Raw genomic sequence first — 17,404 nt, 5'->3', positions numbered from 1 at the left:
AAATAGTAAAAATTTAAATTATAACTCATAAATAGAAAATAGAAAATGGAAAGTAAGATAGTGCAAAAAAACCAAGAGGCAGGTCCAGATATTTGGAGGGTACGGCCCAGATCCGGGTCAGGATCCGTTCAGCAGTCTTATCACAGTTGGAAAGAAGCTGTTCCCAAATCAGGCCATGCAAGTCTTCAAGCTCCTGAGCCTTCTCCCGGAGGGAAGAGGGATGAAAAGTGTGTGTTGGCTGTGTTGTCTATTGTAGCAGTGACTTAACCCTCCCATCTTCAAATGTTTTATCAATGGCCTTCCCTCTATCAGAAAAATTGGGGAGATTCATTACTGATGATTACACAATTCCATTTACAGCTTCTCAGAAAATAGAACAGTACATACTCGGACGCAGAGGGTACCTGGCAAACACACAGGAATGAGTTTGTAAGTGACATAACATTTGTATACACAATTACCAAACGATGATCATCTCCAACAAAAGAGTATCTAACATTAAGCTCTCGATTTTGACATTCAGCATTACCATCTCTGAAACTCTATCAGCAACACTGATAGTCAACGATGACCAGAAAATTAACAGGAGCAGCCACTTAAACAATATTTGAAGAGGAGAAATCTGTCAGTAATCAGGCCCTGCAACAGGTGAATCACCTCTCACAAACTTTCTACCCTCTACAAAACACACATCAGAAATGTGACTGAGTACTGTCAATTGCCTGAATTACTGCAGCTCTAGCAGTACCGAAGCAGCTCAACATCTCCTTGGGGATGAGAGGGTAGTTCGTTGCCACACGCATTTCCTTATAACAATGACTCTCCTCAGTATAGCACAACCTGCCTGAAGTGCATATCATCAAAAATTTAAATGCAGCAACAAGACAAAGTTCTGAAATGGCACCTGCCAAACCTGTGGCATTTAGTAGTTAGGACAAAAACAGGTGAACAGGAACATAACCACCTGCAAGTCAGATGTCATTAATTCACCTTTCCTTGTCACTACTGCTCCCTATCTAACAGCACTGTGGAATATAGTCTCCACATGGATTTGATCTGCCCAAGAAAGCAACTTGCCTTCATCTTTCAATATATATATATATATATAGGGATGGACAATGAGTGCTAGAAGCTAGGAAGATGTTACTTCCTTATATGTCTATATTAGGGCATGGGTATTATATGGAGTGAAGCTGCTCTTACTTTGCATGTTTCCTGTGTTACTCAAGTCAGAAGTCAGTGATGTAAGGAACCAGTCAAAAGAAAGTGTGGCATCACACATTCCTCAAAATTATACAGAAATCATTGTTTGGAGAAGGGTCTCAGCCTGAAATGTCGACCGTACCTCTTCCTATAGATGCTGCCTGGCCTGCTGTGTTCACCAGCATTTTGTGTGTGTTGCTAATTCTATTCTTTCTATTGAAATTCAATCTTTTTTTTACACTGAGTATGGATTATTATCGAACACCAAATTTTAACGAGTTTCGCTAATCTTGTAATATTCCTAAAATTGTGGGAGCGGGGCACAGTATTTAAGTCACAATGAACAGACACACACACACACACACAAAGTATAAACAGACACAAACAAGAGTTGGCACAAAATGCAGCAATGAATTGCACTCAATATGAAAAACACTCAAAATTAGGGGAACTAATATTTGTCTGTTTACTGGTCTGAATCTGACCCTGTGCAGGTTTTACTTTGATACTGGAGACTCGGAAACAATGTTGGCCATTATCACCTCTCCTTTCCTCAATCTGATAAATTCGAAATGCCTAAAATTATCACGGGGACTAGGGTGATCGCTTTCTCCCTCTCTCTCTGGGTGGTGAGTTTGCTGCCGATTCTTGAGTCAGGGAAGTCGAAATAAAATGCAACGCTTCAGACAGTGACTGTTTGTCTCCGCTCTCGCTCTAGAAGGAGTGATCTCCCTTGCTAGTAAGAGTGCCTGAGGGATGTCAAATTGCTGGAATGAAGTTAGGTTTTGATATACTATAGAGCATAGTCTCTCTTTGGGGGATTTGCTGTTGTTTGCATGGTGGGTGGTGGGAATACTTAAGCTTTCTGCTAGCCTAAGTGGGCGGATTTGATGCTTTCTGTTGCTGCTTGTGCGTGGGAGGGGGCAGGGCTTTTCAGCATCTCAACGTTTCTTTCTGTCATTCATTCTTTGTTTTTTTTTACCTATTTCAAGGATGTCTTTAAAAAGTAAGAATTTCAGATGGTATACTGTATACGTTCTCTGATATTAAACAGAACCATTATCATAAATATTTAATTTGTGATCAGAAGGAACAGGCAAATTCAAGGAGAAATCGCCTACTGCAAGTAAACAATCCATCACCTTCCTCTTTAATGAGTTGTCAGATCACTTGTTCACAGGTTTGATCATATAATTTGCAGCTGCAGATTTAAAAATCAACAATGCTTTATTAAGACATAATAAAACATGGCTAAGAATAATACATTTAAAATTTGAATGCGTTTTAAAATATGGAGCATTTTTCTGTAACATCATTTCAAATTTTCTGCCATTAAACCAGTGGTTAAATCCAGCTAGTTTCTGCCAAAATATATGTGGCAAACAAATGCAAAACAGAATTATTCCTAATTCACCATATTTATATGAAATCATTAGATTTGAATATTTGGAGAGGGCAAGCTTTGAGAACAGTTCACATTAAACACAGGAAATCTTTTCATGCTCTCAATGCTAGTGTTTGTGTCCAATTGTGGCATTCCAATCCTGATTAGTAATACAGTACTGTGTCCTCAATAAAAAATTTACTAAATCACTTTCATCATAAATTAATAAGCATTGAATAATACTCTGAACAATATTTGAACTTGACAGACATCAAACGTAATTATATCCCAAGTGCCAAATTCCAAACAATATTGATGGCAGATGAAACTATTAAACCTAACTGTGTTATAGAATAACACAAAAAAGCATAGCTGATTAATTGTCTTCAAAGAATGTTAACAAATAGAATCCAAGATGCCAGTAGAATGAAAGTTATCCATAACATTTGCAATGCTTTCTGAAGGGTTCTGATGGTATAGTTTTTCTTGCAGATGTTGTATAGTATAATAGTACTGAATATTTTTTTCAATTACAGTTACATAGTTAAGATGAGCTGATTATTGAATTTTTGAACATTAGATTCCCAATCCAATTTCTTTTTAAACTTGATTCAAATTACTTGCTTAGGTGCAAGAACTGATTCCCAGGAATTACCTAGTTAAGATGACTGAATGCTACCAAGCAACATTAACTTGCATACTAACAGGCACAATTTTGCAAAACTTCATTCAATGCCCAAATTTGATTGATTATGGAATTACTCATTCTGTAATGAATGGAAGCGAAGGGATTAAAATAGGCAGTAGTGCACCTTTCTATCTCATGATAGATGGAAAGGTATTACAAAGGTATGTTCAAAATCTGGAAAAGACCAACTTTTTATTTTTTCAAGCTTTTCTGGATATCCTTAAGGGATTCATAAGTAAATACAAAGGTGGATGCAAACTAAACATTCTTCCACTGAATTGAGAGACCCAACCTAAGTGAAATGATTCTGAACAAAGAAACAGTGTGTGGTGTTAAAATTAAGAAACACTGGATAGCTGTTACCACTTTATTTCGGAATCCTGTAATTTTTCCACGTACAACAGACACTAGTTGTGCACTGAAATGAATCCAAAATCAACATACTGTATATTACATGGTAAGCACACATTATATGTGAATGCTGAAACACAAATTGACCTTGAAACCATTTTAAACAGGTAATTTGCAGTCTTTCTCCTAGTTTGTCATAGAACAATTAATTAAGTATTGGTCAGTGGAATGTACAAAGATTTGGAGAGATGTGAAAGGAATGTGACAGCAGTTTGCACTTGGGGAAAGAAAAACAGTAAATTGCTTTACTTAGGACATAGTGGCCCTGGGAAAAAAATGGAGCTGCTTGGTTGCTTTTAAAGCAAAGGGGATGGCAGAAATCAAGAAAATTTGGCAATACCCCACCTTTTCCATGAGAAGGCTCAAAATGACATGAAAGGAAACTGAGTAGCAATATAAAATAAGCTGCTGGACTGGAAACCTGTGCAGTCATGCAGTCAGCCACACACTTCACTTGTAAATATAAGTTACAGATTCACAGTCCATTCAGTGGAGTATGTATATTTAATAAGAAGGAACAAAACAGCTAGTAGAAAATGGCAAATTTATACGTATATAAGTTGGTAAATCATTGTAAATGAATATTTTCTTTTTGCATTCTCTTTAAACTATCAGTGCTGAATAATTTCAGGTATATTTCTATTCATCGATGGCATCTGTCTAAATGATTGCTTTGTGGTTTACTTGTTTCTCTAGTTATATAGTTCTTTCCATCTAACAGCACAAATTTTCAACTCTGAATCCAACAGACTGATTACCAGCTCACTAGCTTGATAAAGATGGTTAAAACCAGAGGCTACAAAGGTAAGGGATAATCAAGAGAAAATCTGCAGATGCAGTTAATCTGGTATTAATCTAAATGAACAATGTTTAATATTGTGGCTCTTAAAAGTTGCTGAGTGAAATTATGGGTTCAAGACTCACAGATAAAATTTAAGTAGATATTCCAGTGCAGATGAGTGTGTGCTATCCTACATTTAGAAATGCAATTTTCAAAGTGAGATACTAATCCAGGATCTATACCGCTAAATCTGTGGAAGATCTCAGAGAAGAACAAAAACCCCAAATAAATTCACTATAAATAAAATACTGGGCCATCACCATATGGCCATCTGAGGCTTGCTATGCCCAAAGTGGTAGTGATGTTTCTTACATTAAACAATAGATATACCTTAAAAGTAATTAAGCAGTGCAACAAACCTTTGGCCTGTTATATTGCAGATACAAGTGCATGTCATTCTTTTATTAAATACAATTCACTTCCTGGACTGAATTCAACCTGTACCAATTTTAAAAGATTAGTTGTAGCTGAGGATGATTTAAGAACTGAATGTACATAGTGGTTAAAATATTACTGATGTTTTTAAGAAAGGAAAGAGCTGGATGGACATTTATATGACTGCATCGTAACTTAAAGAATATGAAGAACTGAAGTCTAAGTGGAATTAAAATGCAGCCTGCACACTCAACACAGTTCATTTCAAAATGAGACAAAAATATTAAAATTAGGAAAGATATGTTGCATAGGAAACAATTCAATGTAATTGCCAAAAGTTTCTGTTATGCAGAGTTCCAAAGCACTGTGCTGTTCCAAGCAATCAATGATGCAAAACTTGTCTTTGGCCCTGTTGAGAGCAACCACTAAAACTCTGAACTACGTTTTGGTGCCCTGTATCTCTTATTATAGTTTTTGTCAACAGTATATCAGGCTGGAATGGATCACTCAGATTTTCAGCCAGTCTGTTGCATTTCATACATAATACATAGGTGACACTTGTTCAAAGAAAAATGGGCACAACTTGAAATGATGTCATGAGATAAATATAAGCAATACCAGATCAACTCTCCACTGGAAAAAACTGACACTGAACTGAAATGTTGGGAAAATAACAGGCACCAGTATTATAATTTGGAATTCTATCAAATAATTTTACATAGCTGGACTTCAGTAACTCACAACTGTGCTCTTAATTTATCTTGTATTTATATTTTCCAGTAGAAGGCTTAAGAACAAATTGCACAGTATAAGAAACATAAGATGAGACCACATTAAAACAAATTTAATCAAAAATGGTAACTGCTATATAAAGGAGTAAGTTAGATTTTAGCTGCAGAATGTCACGTGCAACATTCTTGCTTAGCATAGATTACTTTATTTAATGCCAGTAAAGAGAAATGGTCTTTCAACAAGCAATAATGACATTTACAAGGACAAGTAAATATAATCCATGGAGCTAGTTCCTCACTGTGAGGAATGGCAAGTTACAGCTGTAATGCTGCTGGGAACACGAGATTATTTTTCATATGTACTACAAATTTATATGGAAATATCAGTTTTCACTATTAAATATTTAAAGCGGAACTTAAGAAAATAAATGAACAAAGGTTGTGTTGTAAGTAATGTGATACAAATTTCTTCACCTAAGGAAGTTCTGGAAGTAGACTTTGACTATGGCCTTTCGTTGCAAATTACTTAAACAGAGGCCTTTGGTGTGATATGAAATTCCGGATCTTTAAATATATTTTTAAATATTACACTCAAACTAGAAAGAAATCTCTGGATAAAAATGAAAATCAAATTCTAAGAAGCCAGTTTTTAACTCTTTTTCTTGAGTTAACTCTGTCTCCGTACAATATTTAAATAAACAAAAAACATGTTTATAAACAATTAAACAAATAATGCTGATGCTGCCAAAACTTGGCAGGTTAGGCACATCAGCTGAGACCACCTGCATTTAGAGTTCTGAGTTCTGAGTTCCACATCCCGTAATTCCATATAATCTTAGGCAGAGGCTGATTGTTTCCAATGTGTTCTGTGCAGGTGAAACATCTTTTAAGGTACTGCATATGTTAGGGTATTTAATATTAGGTGCAAATATGGTATAAATGGAGAGCAAAGGAAAAACAAATGATGAGGCTAATAATAGATGAAAGAATGGTAGCTAACTGATGCTGTGTTAAGACAATGGCAGAGCTGCAAAGAACTGAAAATTAATATTATCATGATCAGTAAAAAAAGGTGAGTGGCATACAAACGAGGGTTTGTTGCATGGATGCAACTGGATCACACATCCAAACAATATTTATTCAGCTTTTCATAAACTTATATGCCACTTAAGTCTATTTCAACTTCCTACTGCAAAACATTGTTTAAAAAAGAAAAACTAAATTATAGTGAAAGCCAAATTGGTTAACACAAATCTTCACAGATAGTGACTTGTAATATTCTGAGAACACAGAATAACAATAATAATTTTATCAAAGAAACAATAAAAAATTGTATATTTGTATACCTAGTTAGTGGAAAAATGGAAAAAGCAGGAGCTAAAATATCATGTACCCACAGCATGGAATCCTGCTCCATCACAACAAGCAAATATTTGTACTTGATTTATTTATTCCGTGTCTTTGCCAGAAATTCCAAGATCTTCAATAATCGTACTTGTGTAGATAAACAAAACTCCAAAGATGCTTTGTTTTTAGATGGACAGTAATGTCAATATGCGATTTATAAAACAGCATCAGAATGGCTCTGAATATCTGATGTAAATATAAGGTTTCAGTGATATCCATACACATACAGTACAAGTAAGGCTGCTGTACGGTCACATCACCATACAAACTAATGAATAGTTTAAAGTATTTTATACTGTGAGTGTACACTATATGCAGTATACCAACCCTGAAGCAGATTCAACCAAAAAACAGGCTGTTCTAATGGAGGGGAGCCAGAATTTCACCAGTGTTTTAGAATTATACAGATAGTACATATTTCCCTATAAACAGTGCACACCTGTCAAATACAGACACCATTGTTACTTTTTATTCCATATATTCTATACTTAGCTCAGTCACCTAACAATTTAAAAACCACCCTGTTTTAATTGTGCAAAAAAGCAAAATAATTGAGCAAGAAATTATTTTGTACACAGATTCAGCTGGTGGACTGATGCATTAAATCAGTACACATAATATCCAAATGTGTTTCCAAATAGTAAGGACAAACAAAATATTCTACATCATACACTTTGTGCACTAGTCACACAATCTCAGAGTACACAGTAACTTCTGCAATAAACTTATATAAAATCTGGCTTTAATTTTGTTCCACAAATCAGTTATATATCATTATAACCCTCACATTTTTCTGAGATTGTTGAAAAATATATCTCTAGGGAAAAAAATCTATATTGGGAAAAATGTGAATATGGTGCATCTTGAATACATTCACGAATTTGTTTTTATTTGTGTACAAGTTTGTAAGAAATCTTGATGAACATATTTTAAAATACCTTACTTCACATACTTGTAAGGTCTTGGATCAAATAAATCCTTTCTTTCTGGCTAGTTTATCAGCAAACTAAGGTAAAAGCAAAATTCTGCAGATAATTTATACTAGTGTTAATCTCAAGGAAGAAACAAAAACAAGTTAAGGCAATATTATTGATAAATTGGTAGCTTTGTGTTAAATATCACAACCGTGTTGCCTAAAGCTATTAATATAAGAAGTGTTAATCAAAAACAATGAATGCATGAACATAAACTGTATTCTAAATATTGGCCCCGCAGAAATGCATGGCAGACTTAAGTTTTCTTGTTTAAAACTTATTTTAAGGCATCTTCAAAGATAAATATTTTCCATGATACATTAATGTTTTTTCATTTTATGTAATACATATATACATTGCAAAAAATATATATATAAAAGATTGCAGTTTATGGCTCAGTTCAAACTGCTATAGGTCACAGGTAGTCAAAATTCGTTGCTAGCACTGATACAACTCAGTCCTTCATTGACAGATTTTACTCCAGTAATGGCAAACCCGCAATGGACAGAAGATTTCTTTTTTAAATAGAAAAAAGATCTCCTTAAAGTTAGTTTCTAGAACCTTAAGTTTTCATTTGTGTCCAGAAGTAACTAAATGGTCTTAAAATTCCAAACAAGAAGCTCTTGTTAGTGTAAATCATGATGGTATGTTGTTCTGATCATATTCTAAAATCAACTGCTTGATGTGAGACAGCTTTCGGTGCAGATACTCGCAACGATCCTTCTCTTCCTGATAACTAGGATGCGCCTATTTCAAACAGGAAAAAATAACATCTATTTTATAAAACTGTCAACTGAATTTTTAATTACCCTAATTAAGAATAATAGCTTGTTTGAAACAGTACAGAGTCCATACTAATTTTGAAATGAGAAGTGATCCAGAAAAGCATGGGAAATCCAAAGCTGCTTTGAAGGTATTTGCTGTTATTCTCGTATTTAATTCAGAAAGCTTCTTGAACCAGCTCAACTTTGACAAGAATATTGATAATTTATGGTGTTATAAAAATGAGGATGAAGAAAATGTATAAACAAGATTAGAGACTCTTAGAAAGGTACATGGAGCTTAGAAAAAAACAGAGGGCTATGCGGTAGGGAAATACTACGCAGCTTCTAGAGTAAGTTCTATAGTCGGCACAACATTGTGGACCAAAGGACCTGTAAAGTGCTGTAGATTTTCTCTGTTCTATGTTTCTAAGATATTGAATAAATCAGGAGAAATGGATGTTATAGACCATAGCACCAAATCTACCCAAGATTCAGAGCAGTAAAGCAAGTACATTATTAAGAGTGTTAACAGATCTATGCAAAATCACATCATTGCAATGCTTGTAACATTACAAGTATTAATATCAGTATTGTTGCAGGTCATTCACCTTTAACGTTAACTCAGATTTTCTCTTTCCACAGATGCTACCTGATCTTTTGAACATTTCTAGCATGCCTTTTTTTCTAATTTCAGGTTTCCAGCAACTGTTCTGCACCTCTCAGTTCCATTTATCCCCCTCTTTCTTATAGAGTTATAGAGTAATTTAGAACAGATATAGGCCCAGGATGCATGAGTATATGTTGAACATGGTGCCCACCCAGCTATCCCAATTTCCTACTTTTGCATATATCCCTTCAAGCCCCACCCCTTGAAATACCAATCTTAAATGATACTACTGTACCTGCCTCAATCAGTTCTTCTGGCAAATCATTAAATTTCCTCACCACCCTCTGCATGAAAAAGTTGTCCCTAGGTTCCTTCTAATCTTTGCCCTCTCACCCTAAATCTACACTTAATGACCACTTTATTAGGTACCTCCTGTATCTAATAAAGTGGCCACAGAGTGTACGTTCATGACTTTCTGCTGCTGTAGCCCATCTAATTCAAGGTTTGAAATGTGCATTCAGAATCACTCTTCTGTACATCACTGAGGAAATCATGATTGAACAGATCTGTTTGCAACTAGCAGAATAGAAAAAGGCAATGCATGTATGTGGATTTTCAGAAAGTCATTAAGAAATAATTAAGAAAAAATTAGAGGTTTAGATTAGGAATTTAAATATACTATTATCCAGGTTCACTGATGGTACAGACCTAGTTGACCATATGAAGAAGATATAGAGAGGCTTTAGAGTAAAATACAGGCTAAATTAATTGGCTATAACATGGCAGATGGAACATAATGTGCCAAAGTGTGAGGTAATGCACATCTTTTAGAAAAAATAGAAAGGTGCAGGAAGTTAAAAGGTGTTGGTACTCAGAGAGACCTGGGTGACCTTGATCATACATTACTATCATACAGATTCAGCAAGCAACTAGGAAGGAAACTAGTGTTGGTCTTTATGACAAGAGAATTCAAATACAGGAATTGAGACATTTTGTTCCATTTATATATAGTTCTGGTGCGAGTACATCTGAGACATTGTCTATTTTTCCTTCCTGGAGAAGGATGTATTTGTGAAAAAATGACTAGCAAAGGTTCTTCAGATTAATTCCTGGAATGGCAGGTATGACATATGAGAAAAGATGGCTTACTCTATGTCTGTACTCTCTGGAGTTTAGAGAAGGGAGACAACATTTTAAACCATACCGGATCGATTGTGAGGATTACCTCCTGTACCTAATAATAAATAACAAAGTGGCCATTGAGTGTACGTTTGTGGTCTTCTGCTGCCGCAGCCCATCCAATTCAAGATCTGATGTGTTGTGCATTCAGAGATGCTCTTCTGCACACCACTATTGTAACAAGTGGTTATTTGAGATACTGTCACCTTCCTGTTACTTCGAACCAATCTGGCCATTCTCCTCTGATCTCTAAGTAACAAGTTGTTTTCACCCAGAGAACCAGGATCCTAACCTTCCAGACCAAACTACAATCTAGGATTATTCTTAAACTACTCTTATTCTTCCTGTTTACACGCTTACAGGCAGAGTAGGATTAATTAACTAGCATTCTTTTCCCTCTGTTGGATAATGTGGAAAGCAATTGTGTCAACTAAATAACCATGGTCTCCATCCTACAACTCTCTTCAGCTCTCTGCTACTTAAAACACATTTGTTGTCTCCCCTCCCCCCACTTTTCCAATTCCAACCAATGACTGTTAACCTGAAACATTAATTATACGTCTTCCTCCACAAATGCTGCCTGGCCAGCCAAGTTTTGCCTGCATTTTTGTTTTTATTTAACAATAAAAACAATAACTTGCAAAATAACCATATCACAACACTACCAGGAAAATACTAGTTTCATTGTTACGTGGTTCTCTTAAGGCATCTTCTAATTGAAAACTTGAGAAATCAGCAACAAAATAATATGGTAACCATATGCTTGTAGTGATGATTGATCACACAAAACATGTCCAAATTTAGCTATTAAAATCTGTCAAATATTAAATTTCTTCAATTCTGAAAAACAACCTACCTTTTTAAATTTCCTATATTCCTCAAATATTTGATCTTCTGCCATCTGAAATGCAATATTATAAATTTAAGAACTTGAAGTTAATATTATTTAACCATCAATTGATCGTTGAAACTCTTAAAAGACTGGTGAAGTATGAAACGATCTTTCACCATTTTGCATTATGAATTCATAAGGCTGAGATCGGCTTAAATGAAATGTTAAAATGATTTTGCAGGCAGTTCACAGAGCATATATGAAAATACATTTAAGCACAGATTACAATAAAAATTGAATATTCTTTTCTTACTATACTAACTTGAATAAAAATCTCAATTTGTGTTTTTCTAAATCTATCTAAAATATGGGAGGATAGAAATTCTCTTGTGCACAAAAAATTAAGTATAAACATCTGCAGCAATGGTTTCTCTTTCAATGCCACCTATTGCCTCAGGATCAAAAGTAGTTCACAGCTGTTATTATTTACATGGCACTTCTTGGTGACATTATCTGAAAATGAACTAATCAATTGTCACATGTGCAATGCCAGCCATCTCTACCCTTACCGTAACTTTTCTAGACCCTTTTATTGCCACTAAATTATCAGACATTCTCGCTTGAATCTAATATTGGATAAAGAGAAATTTCCTTTGGGGAAATCAAGTTAGTTGCTTCAGTCCTCTTAACAAACTTCATTCTCTAATTGCCAACTTCACCTTTTTATTTGTTAACTGCCTGAAACAAAAGCAATTTGTTTGTGAGCCTGACATCACATATGAATGGCAATAAACTTGGAACTTATATCCAGGTCATCAATAAGACTGTATACTTCTATCTCAGTAACTTTATTGATCACTATCCCCACCAGTTTATGCCCACGCTTCTGTTTGCTCTTTCCAAAGTACCTCTGTCATCCAAAGATCTGCAACCCAGGTCTCAAATTGCATCCAACTCTTTTTGGTTCCCAGTTAAGCAGTGCCTCAATTCCAATCTCTCACCCATATTTTCAATTTGCTCCATGGCCTCACAGCTCCCCAGATCTATAACATCCTCACACCATAAAATGCAAAAAGGTTTCTATACTTAAACAACTGTTACTCTTAATCACTCCAGAGATGGTGCGTGTAGCTGCAGTTGCTTAACCGCCATAATTCCCTCCAAAACCTCTCCACCTTTCTCACATTCTCTAAACATCACTTTCATTTACTTGTTCTAAATTCTTCACCTGACTTATATATTTTTTCCCCTTTGATAAATGCAGGAGTCATTTTGTTATGCTAAAAATATACATTTTCAGATGTACTGCTATTACTCTTTGAAGCTATATATGATTCAAATCAAGAGCAAGGGAAATAATGCCATCACTGCTCACAGTGAGAAACTTCCACATAAGCCCATATACCATATCGTATCAACTGATCTCTGCTCATGGAAGCTGCATTGTTTTCTTTATTTTATCTTTGGCTTCCCCATACTGTACGGCTAAATGATGACACTTACCAAAGACTCCCATTTCTCAAAATTTCATCTTTTCCTAGAAAGGACTGTTAAAAGTACTGTTATAGTGTTCTACTATCTGCTCTATTGAACTAAATATTATCCAAGTAAAGAAATATTATCCAAATATTGTCTAAGTAACAACATTCATAACAGCTATAAATTAGATTGGAGTCATCAGAATAGTTTACTTTGTCATTGTAAATAACTTCAGACAAATGTGATATATCATCACAGTATTATAATATTACAGTACAGTCAAACTGATTCTGCATTTACTGGTCAGCTTCCATTTTTACTTTTCAATTATTACATTTCACAAGCTGTGCAGTACATATTTAATTATGCTGTTCTTTATCATGCTTGACTTGCTTTGGTGCAAGTTAGTTGTAATAGTAGCTGAATATACTGTAGTCCTTCTTTAATTATTGTACTCCTGACTTGAATGATCTAAACACAGCAATCTACTAATTTAACATATTTCCACGTGTGTAGAAGGTTAGAGTTACAATGCTGAGATACATCCTAGGATGTGCTGGAATGCATCATCAGTGATGTAACCTGGGGTCATCGGGTGTTTCGGGTCTTTCAATATCGAACACCCTCGTTCAGGTGACTCAGCCAGGATTAATCAGCCCTGGCTTGTGTTCTAGTAGTCTTGATCCATAACTATCGGGAGGCTCCCTCTGCAGCCTCTGTGATGGCCCTGATGGCTCTTTTCTTTGTAGCCTCCATAATCCCAAGGAAAGGGTAGAATCTGCACAGCGAGCAGCCAGCAAAACCTTTACACCCCACCTCTATAGGCTCACATTGTGCCCTCCACTCCTGTCTCTGGCACTACACTGCCAGCTCCTGGTATTTAGCTTTCTTACACTCAAACAGCTCTTCAATCAGGTCTTCCCAAGACCCTGTCAATTACAGGTAGATATAAATAAGACACAAAACACATGTCAGAACTAAGTGTGCAGTATACTTCATTTTCTACCCCTAATATTTCAGCTTCTCAATGCTACCAGTGATTTTATTACGTAATCATTCAAAATTGGCTGGAGGTCAAGGGATGAAGAAATGCAGAGGAGAAAGAAGAACAAAAAAGCAGCATCCTTTGCTGGTCAAACATGCATTCTTTTACCTTGTATTCCTCTGTCCCAGGGCTAAGTGTTTTGATCTTTGAACCCAGCTGCATGAACTGTTGTGTTATATTTCCAATTCTCGTGTGAAGATCTCGATATTCATTATATTCTGCATTGAAATCATTCCGATAGTTTTGACACAGCTCTAAGGATGTAATGGCAGTATACTTCCTGCAAAATGAATTGACCATGTAACTAAGTTTTCAAAGACAGTTTTTGTAAAGAAATCAATAATGTTACAAGATGTTACTGCGAGTCAATTACAAACTTCATTGAACCTCAATAATATGTACAAAAATTAAATGGCAGATGGGAGAGAAGAGAAATGGCACCCCCACTCCTTATATGCATACAAGATACTTGTTTTTCTTTTTCTATTACTTTTAGTTGAATGCTTGAACTTCTTACTCTAGATTGTACCCCACATGATAAACAAAATTCAAACTAGACATTTGGCGCAGACTTAAGTTTTGGAATGTGGACATTTTCTCTTGCCTCCAAAGGCACAAGAATACTTAACAACCCAAATTTAATTAATAAATATCTTGAAGAAAATTAAGTGAAAACGTGACAAAATAAGCTCTTTTGCAATGTTAAATTAGATCTTGTTCCAACTTTCAATTGTGTATTTATAAAAAATTATAAAATTCCCCCAAAAATAGTTAAAATCAACTGCAGACTAAGAATCTGATGGACTTTAGCTATCCACTTCTCAGATAAATAATATAATTAACATTTTTTCTTATAAAATATTATGTTGAACATAATGGATAACAACTATAGTGAATCTTCACAAAAATTGTGTTACAATATATTGATCAACATATTACAGAATGATTAGTAGTTTAAATATTAAATAATTTAACTGACAACTACTATATTTAGTATGATGTTTAAAAATTTGAAGCCTTTGGATGCTTCAATGCAAATACACTGGTGACTATTTTATTTTGGCACAATATTACATGCCTTTCAATTAATTATAAAATGTGAAAACTGTTCATCTTTTTATAAAAAGGCACTACCAAGGTAGGCAGGCACTTGACTATTTATCCAATAAAATAAAATAAACACTTGTGGTAAAACTAATTCTCCCAGTTTTTCCCGCCTGGATATCACATTTAGCTTTACCAGTTAGCATTTAATATTCAATCAAGTAGAATACAAACTGTTTGGCTAAAATATCTACCTGCTTGAGCATATTTGTCTATTAATTACAAACTAAGCTGAAATTCTGAAAATCCACAACTGGATTCTTTGTTAAATTTCCTCATTTTTAGGATATTAAAACACTTTAAAATACATGTGATTTTCCACTGGTGACCTCCCAATTATCATCAACTATAGGACTGTAATAACAACCAGTTGCCATTCATCTTTCAGCATGACTGATTAACATTAATATGAAGAGGAATGCAGTGTATGAATTAACACCAGAAAATGTCACTAATTTTAAAAAAATCAGAAGGTTAATTTCCAATTATAAATTGCCTATGAATCCAGTGATTAGGTTAAAAAATCTTGTGAAAATTTGATCTATCCTAAAGCACACTGGGAATCATGCATTCTTCTGTTTTTTTTCTAGCTACGGAGACTCAAGCTCTACAATTCACCAGTCAGGACATGCCTAAAATGATCACTCATTATGTTTCTGCAACAATAGACCAACATATACAACTATGTTGAAACACTGGTAACAAGAAAACCAACAACTTTTCTCAGTTCAACCAGGATAATCTAGAAATTTGCAATTTCTATTCAATTTTGTTTGAAATAAAATCAATCATAAAGGGTAATAGTGGATCACTGCAAGTTCCACAAAATCTGCCATTTTCCTTGTCAATCCTCTAATGCAAGAAGGAACACCATTCCATGACATTCAATGCAAACCTACAGAACACTTCCATGATTTTGATTAGTACACATGCCCCAAAAATTATCCCTGGCAACCGGTGGCAACAAATATCCTTCCTTTTAACCTAAAGAACCTAACTGATGCTCAATTACTCTGACTGGTGTCATGAACCTCCCAAAACTACTGCCCAAATGTTATCCAGGCCCCCTTCCCCCCCAGTCAGCCCAGAGTTAAAGATTACGTAATAATCTACATTTATCCTTGCACTGTGCTGAGAGTGAAAGAAAGTACTTTTAAGGTCTGTATTGTAGTAATAATGCCCTGCTGCTACTAGATTTTGCAGCACCACACCCTTAATAATTCACCTTATTACCATGTACTGGCCCCCTTTCGTATACCATTACAGTGTTATTCAATTCCTAGCCAGTTGCGTCTCTGAAAACTTAACTACAAATAAAGATGTCGAAACACCTGTAATTATCTAATCTGTGATATCTGATATAGAGTTCAAAAATACAGAGTTTAAAATAAGGCCTCTCTTAACTTATGGGATGTGGGTGTCACTGAAAAGATAAAGGTTTACTACCAATCTCTAACTTTGGAACACAATGGTGTGCTGCATCTTTACCATCACAATCTGTGTAGTTAAGATACATCCAAAGCATTGTAGGGTGGAGAATTCCAGTACTTAACCCACAGATGAAGGAATGCAGCATATATTTGTTAATACAATAAGTGATGTGTAAGGGAACTTGCTTGGGAATGGGGAGGCATGGAGGCTTCCCATCTGGTTACTTCCCCTACCTATGTTTTAGAGGTCAAGAGTTCGGAATGCACAGTACTTTCTGAATACTTTCTAAAGTCACTAAAATAGTTGCACTTTCTGGAAACACAATTATGAAGTTATCATTTTCTAATCACCTTTAAACATTATAAAATTGAATTAATATGCAGAATATTCTTAAGTCTGGATGCAACTGAATACTGAAATATCTCTAGGCTGTGGGAGAATTTCTGGTTACATACTGGGGGTGTGCTTTATTTTTCAAATGTACAGCATACAAATAATGTAATAATGTTCAGTTACATGAACAGAACCAAAGTAACTGAAGCTTACATCTAACTGCACAACTAGACTGTTCTTAACTCTTCACACCCCCTTTAATCTTTCTCCAAGATTCATTAGCCTTATTGTGAACATATCCTCAACACATTTTCAGAAGCAGTGACAACATTCAGGCATTTACCACAACTGCTGAGCATTTGGCTTTTAATCCTGGCCATTTAATTGCAACAAGTGAAAGAGGAAATACCAAAACAGGACAGTGCTTTTTATATTGAATGCAGTGCAGCCTTTATTAGAAAAATATGGCATTCAGTATCATGTTATTCATCTATCTACAAGTTCAGATCCAGGTAGACAAATCACTTCAAAATAAGAGTTTGCTATAATGCTGTATCAGAGTGATACAGCAAGGAAACAGACACTTTCGCCCAGAGTCAATGCTGATCACCAAGCA

General features: G+C 35.1%; 1 protein-coding gene across 2 annotated transcripts in view; it reads right to left on the bottom strand.

Moving 5' to 3' along the window:
• Window positions 1-2,468: 2,468 nt before the first annotated feature.
• LOC134355659 (RNA polymerase II elongation factor ELL) overlaps window positions 2,469-17,404 on the bottom strand; it is a 101,980-nt gene continuing 87,044 nt past the window's right edge. For both annotated transcript variants that reach the window (XM_063065905.1, XM_063065906.1), the window contains exons 10-12: window positions 14,029-14,200; window positions 11,421-11,465; window positions 2,469-8,761 (exon numbers count right to left, since the gene is read on the bottom strand). In XM_063065905.1, the coding sequence (XP_062921975.1) occupies window positions 8,651-8,761; window positions 11,421-11,465; window positions 14,029-14,200 (328 nt within the window). In that variant the 3' untranslated portion in view covers window positions 2,469-8,650. The remainder of the gene's footprint in view (window positions 8,762-11,420; window positions 11,466-14,028; window positions 14,201-17,404) is intronic.

Source organism: Mobula hypostoma, chromosome 13, assembly GCF_963921235.1.
Source record: "Mobula hypostoma chromosome 13, sMobHyp1.1, whole genome shotgun sequence".
NCBI classification, from domain to species: Eukaryota; Metazoa; Chordata; class Chondrichthyes; order Myliobatiformes; family Myliobatidae; genus Mobula; species Mobula hypostoma.
Note: the sequence above shows the minus strand (reverse complement) of the source record. Positions and strands in the feature narration are given on the sequence as shown.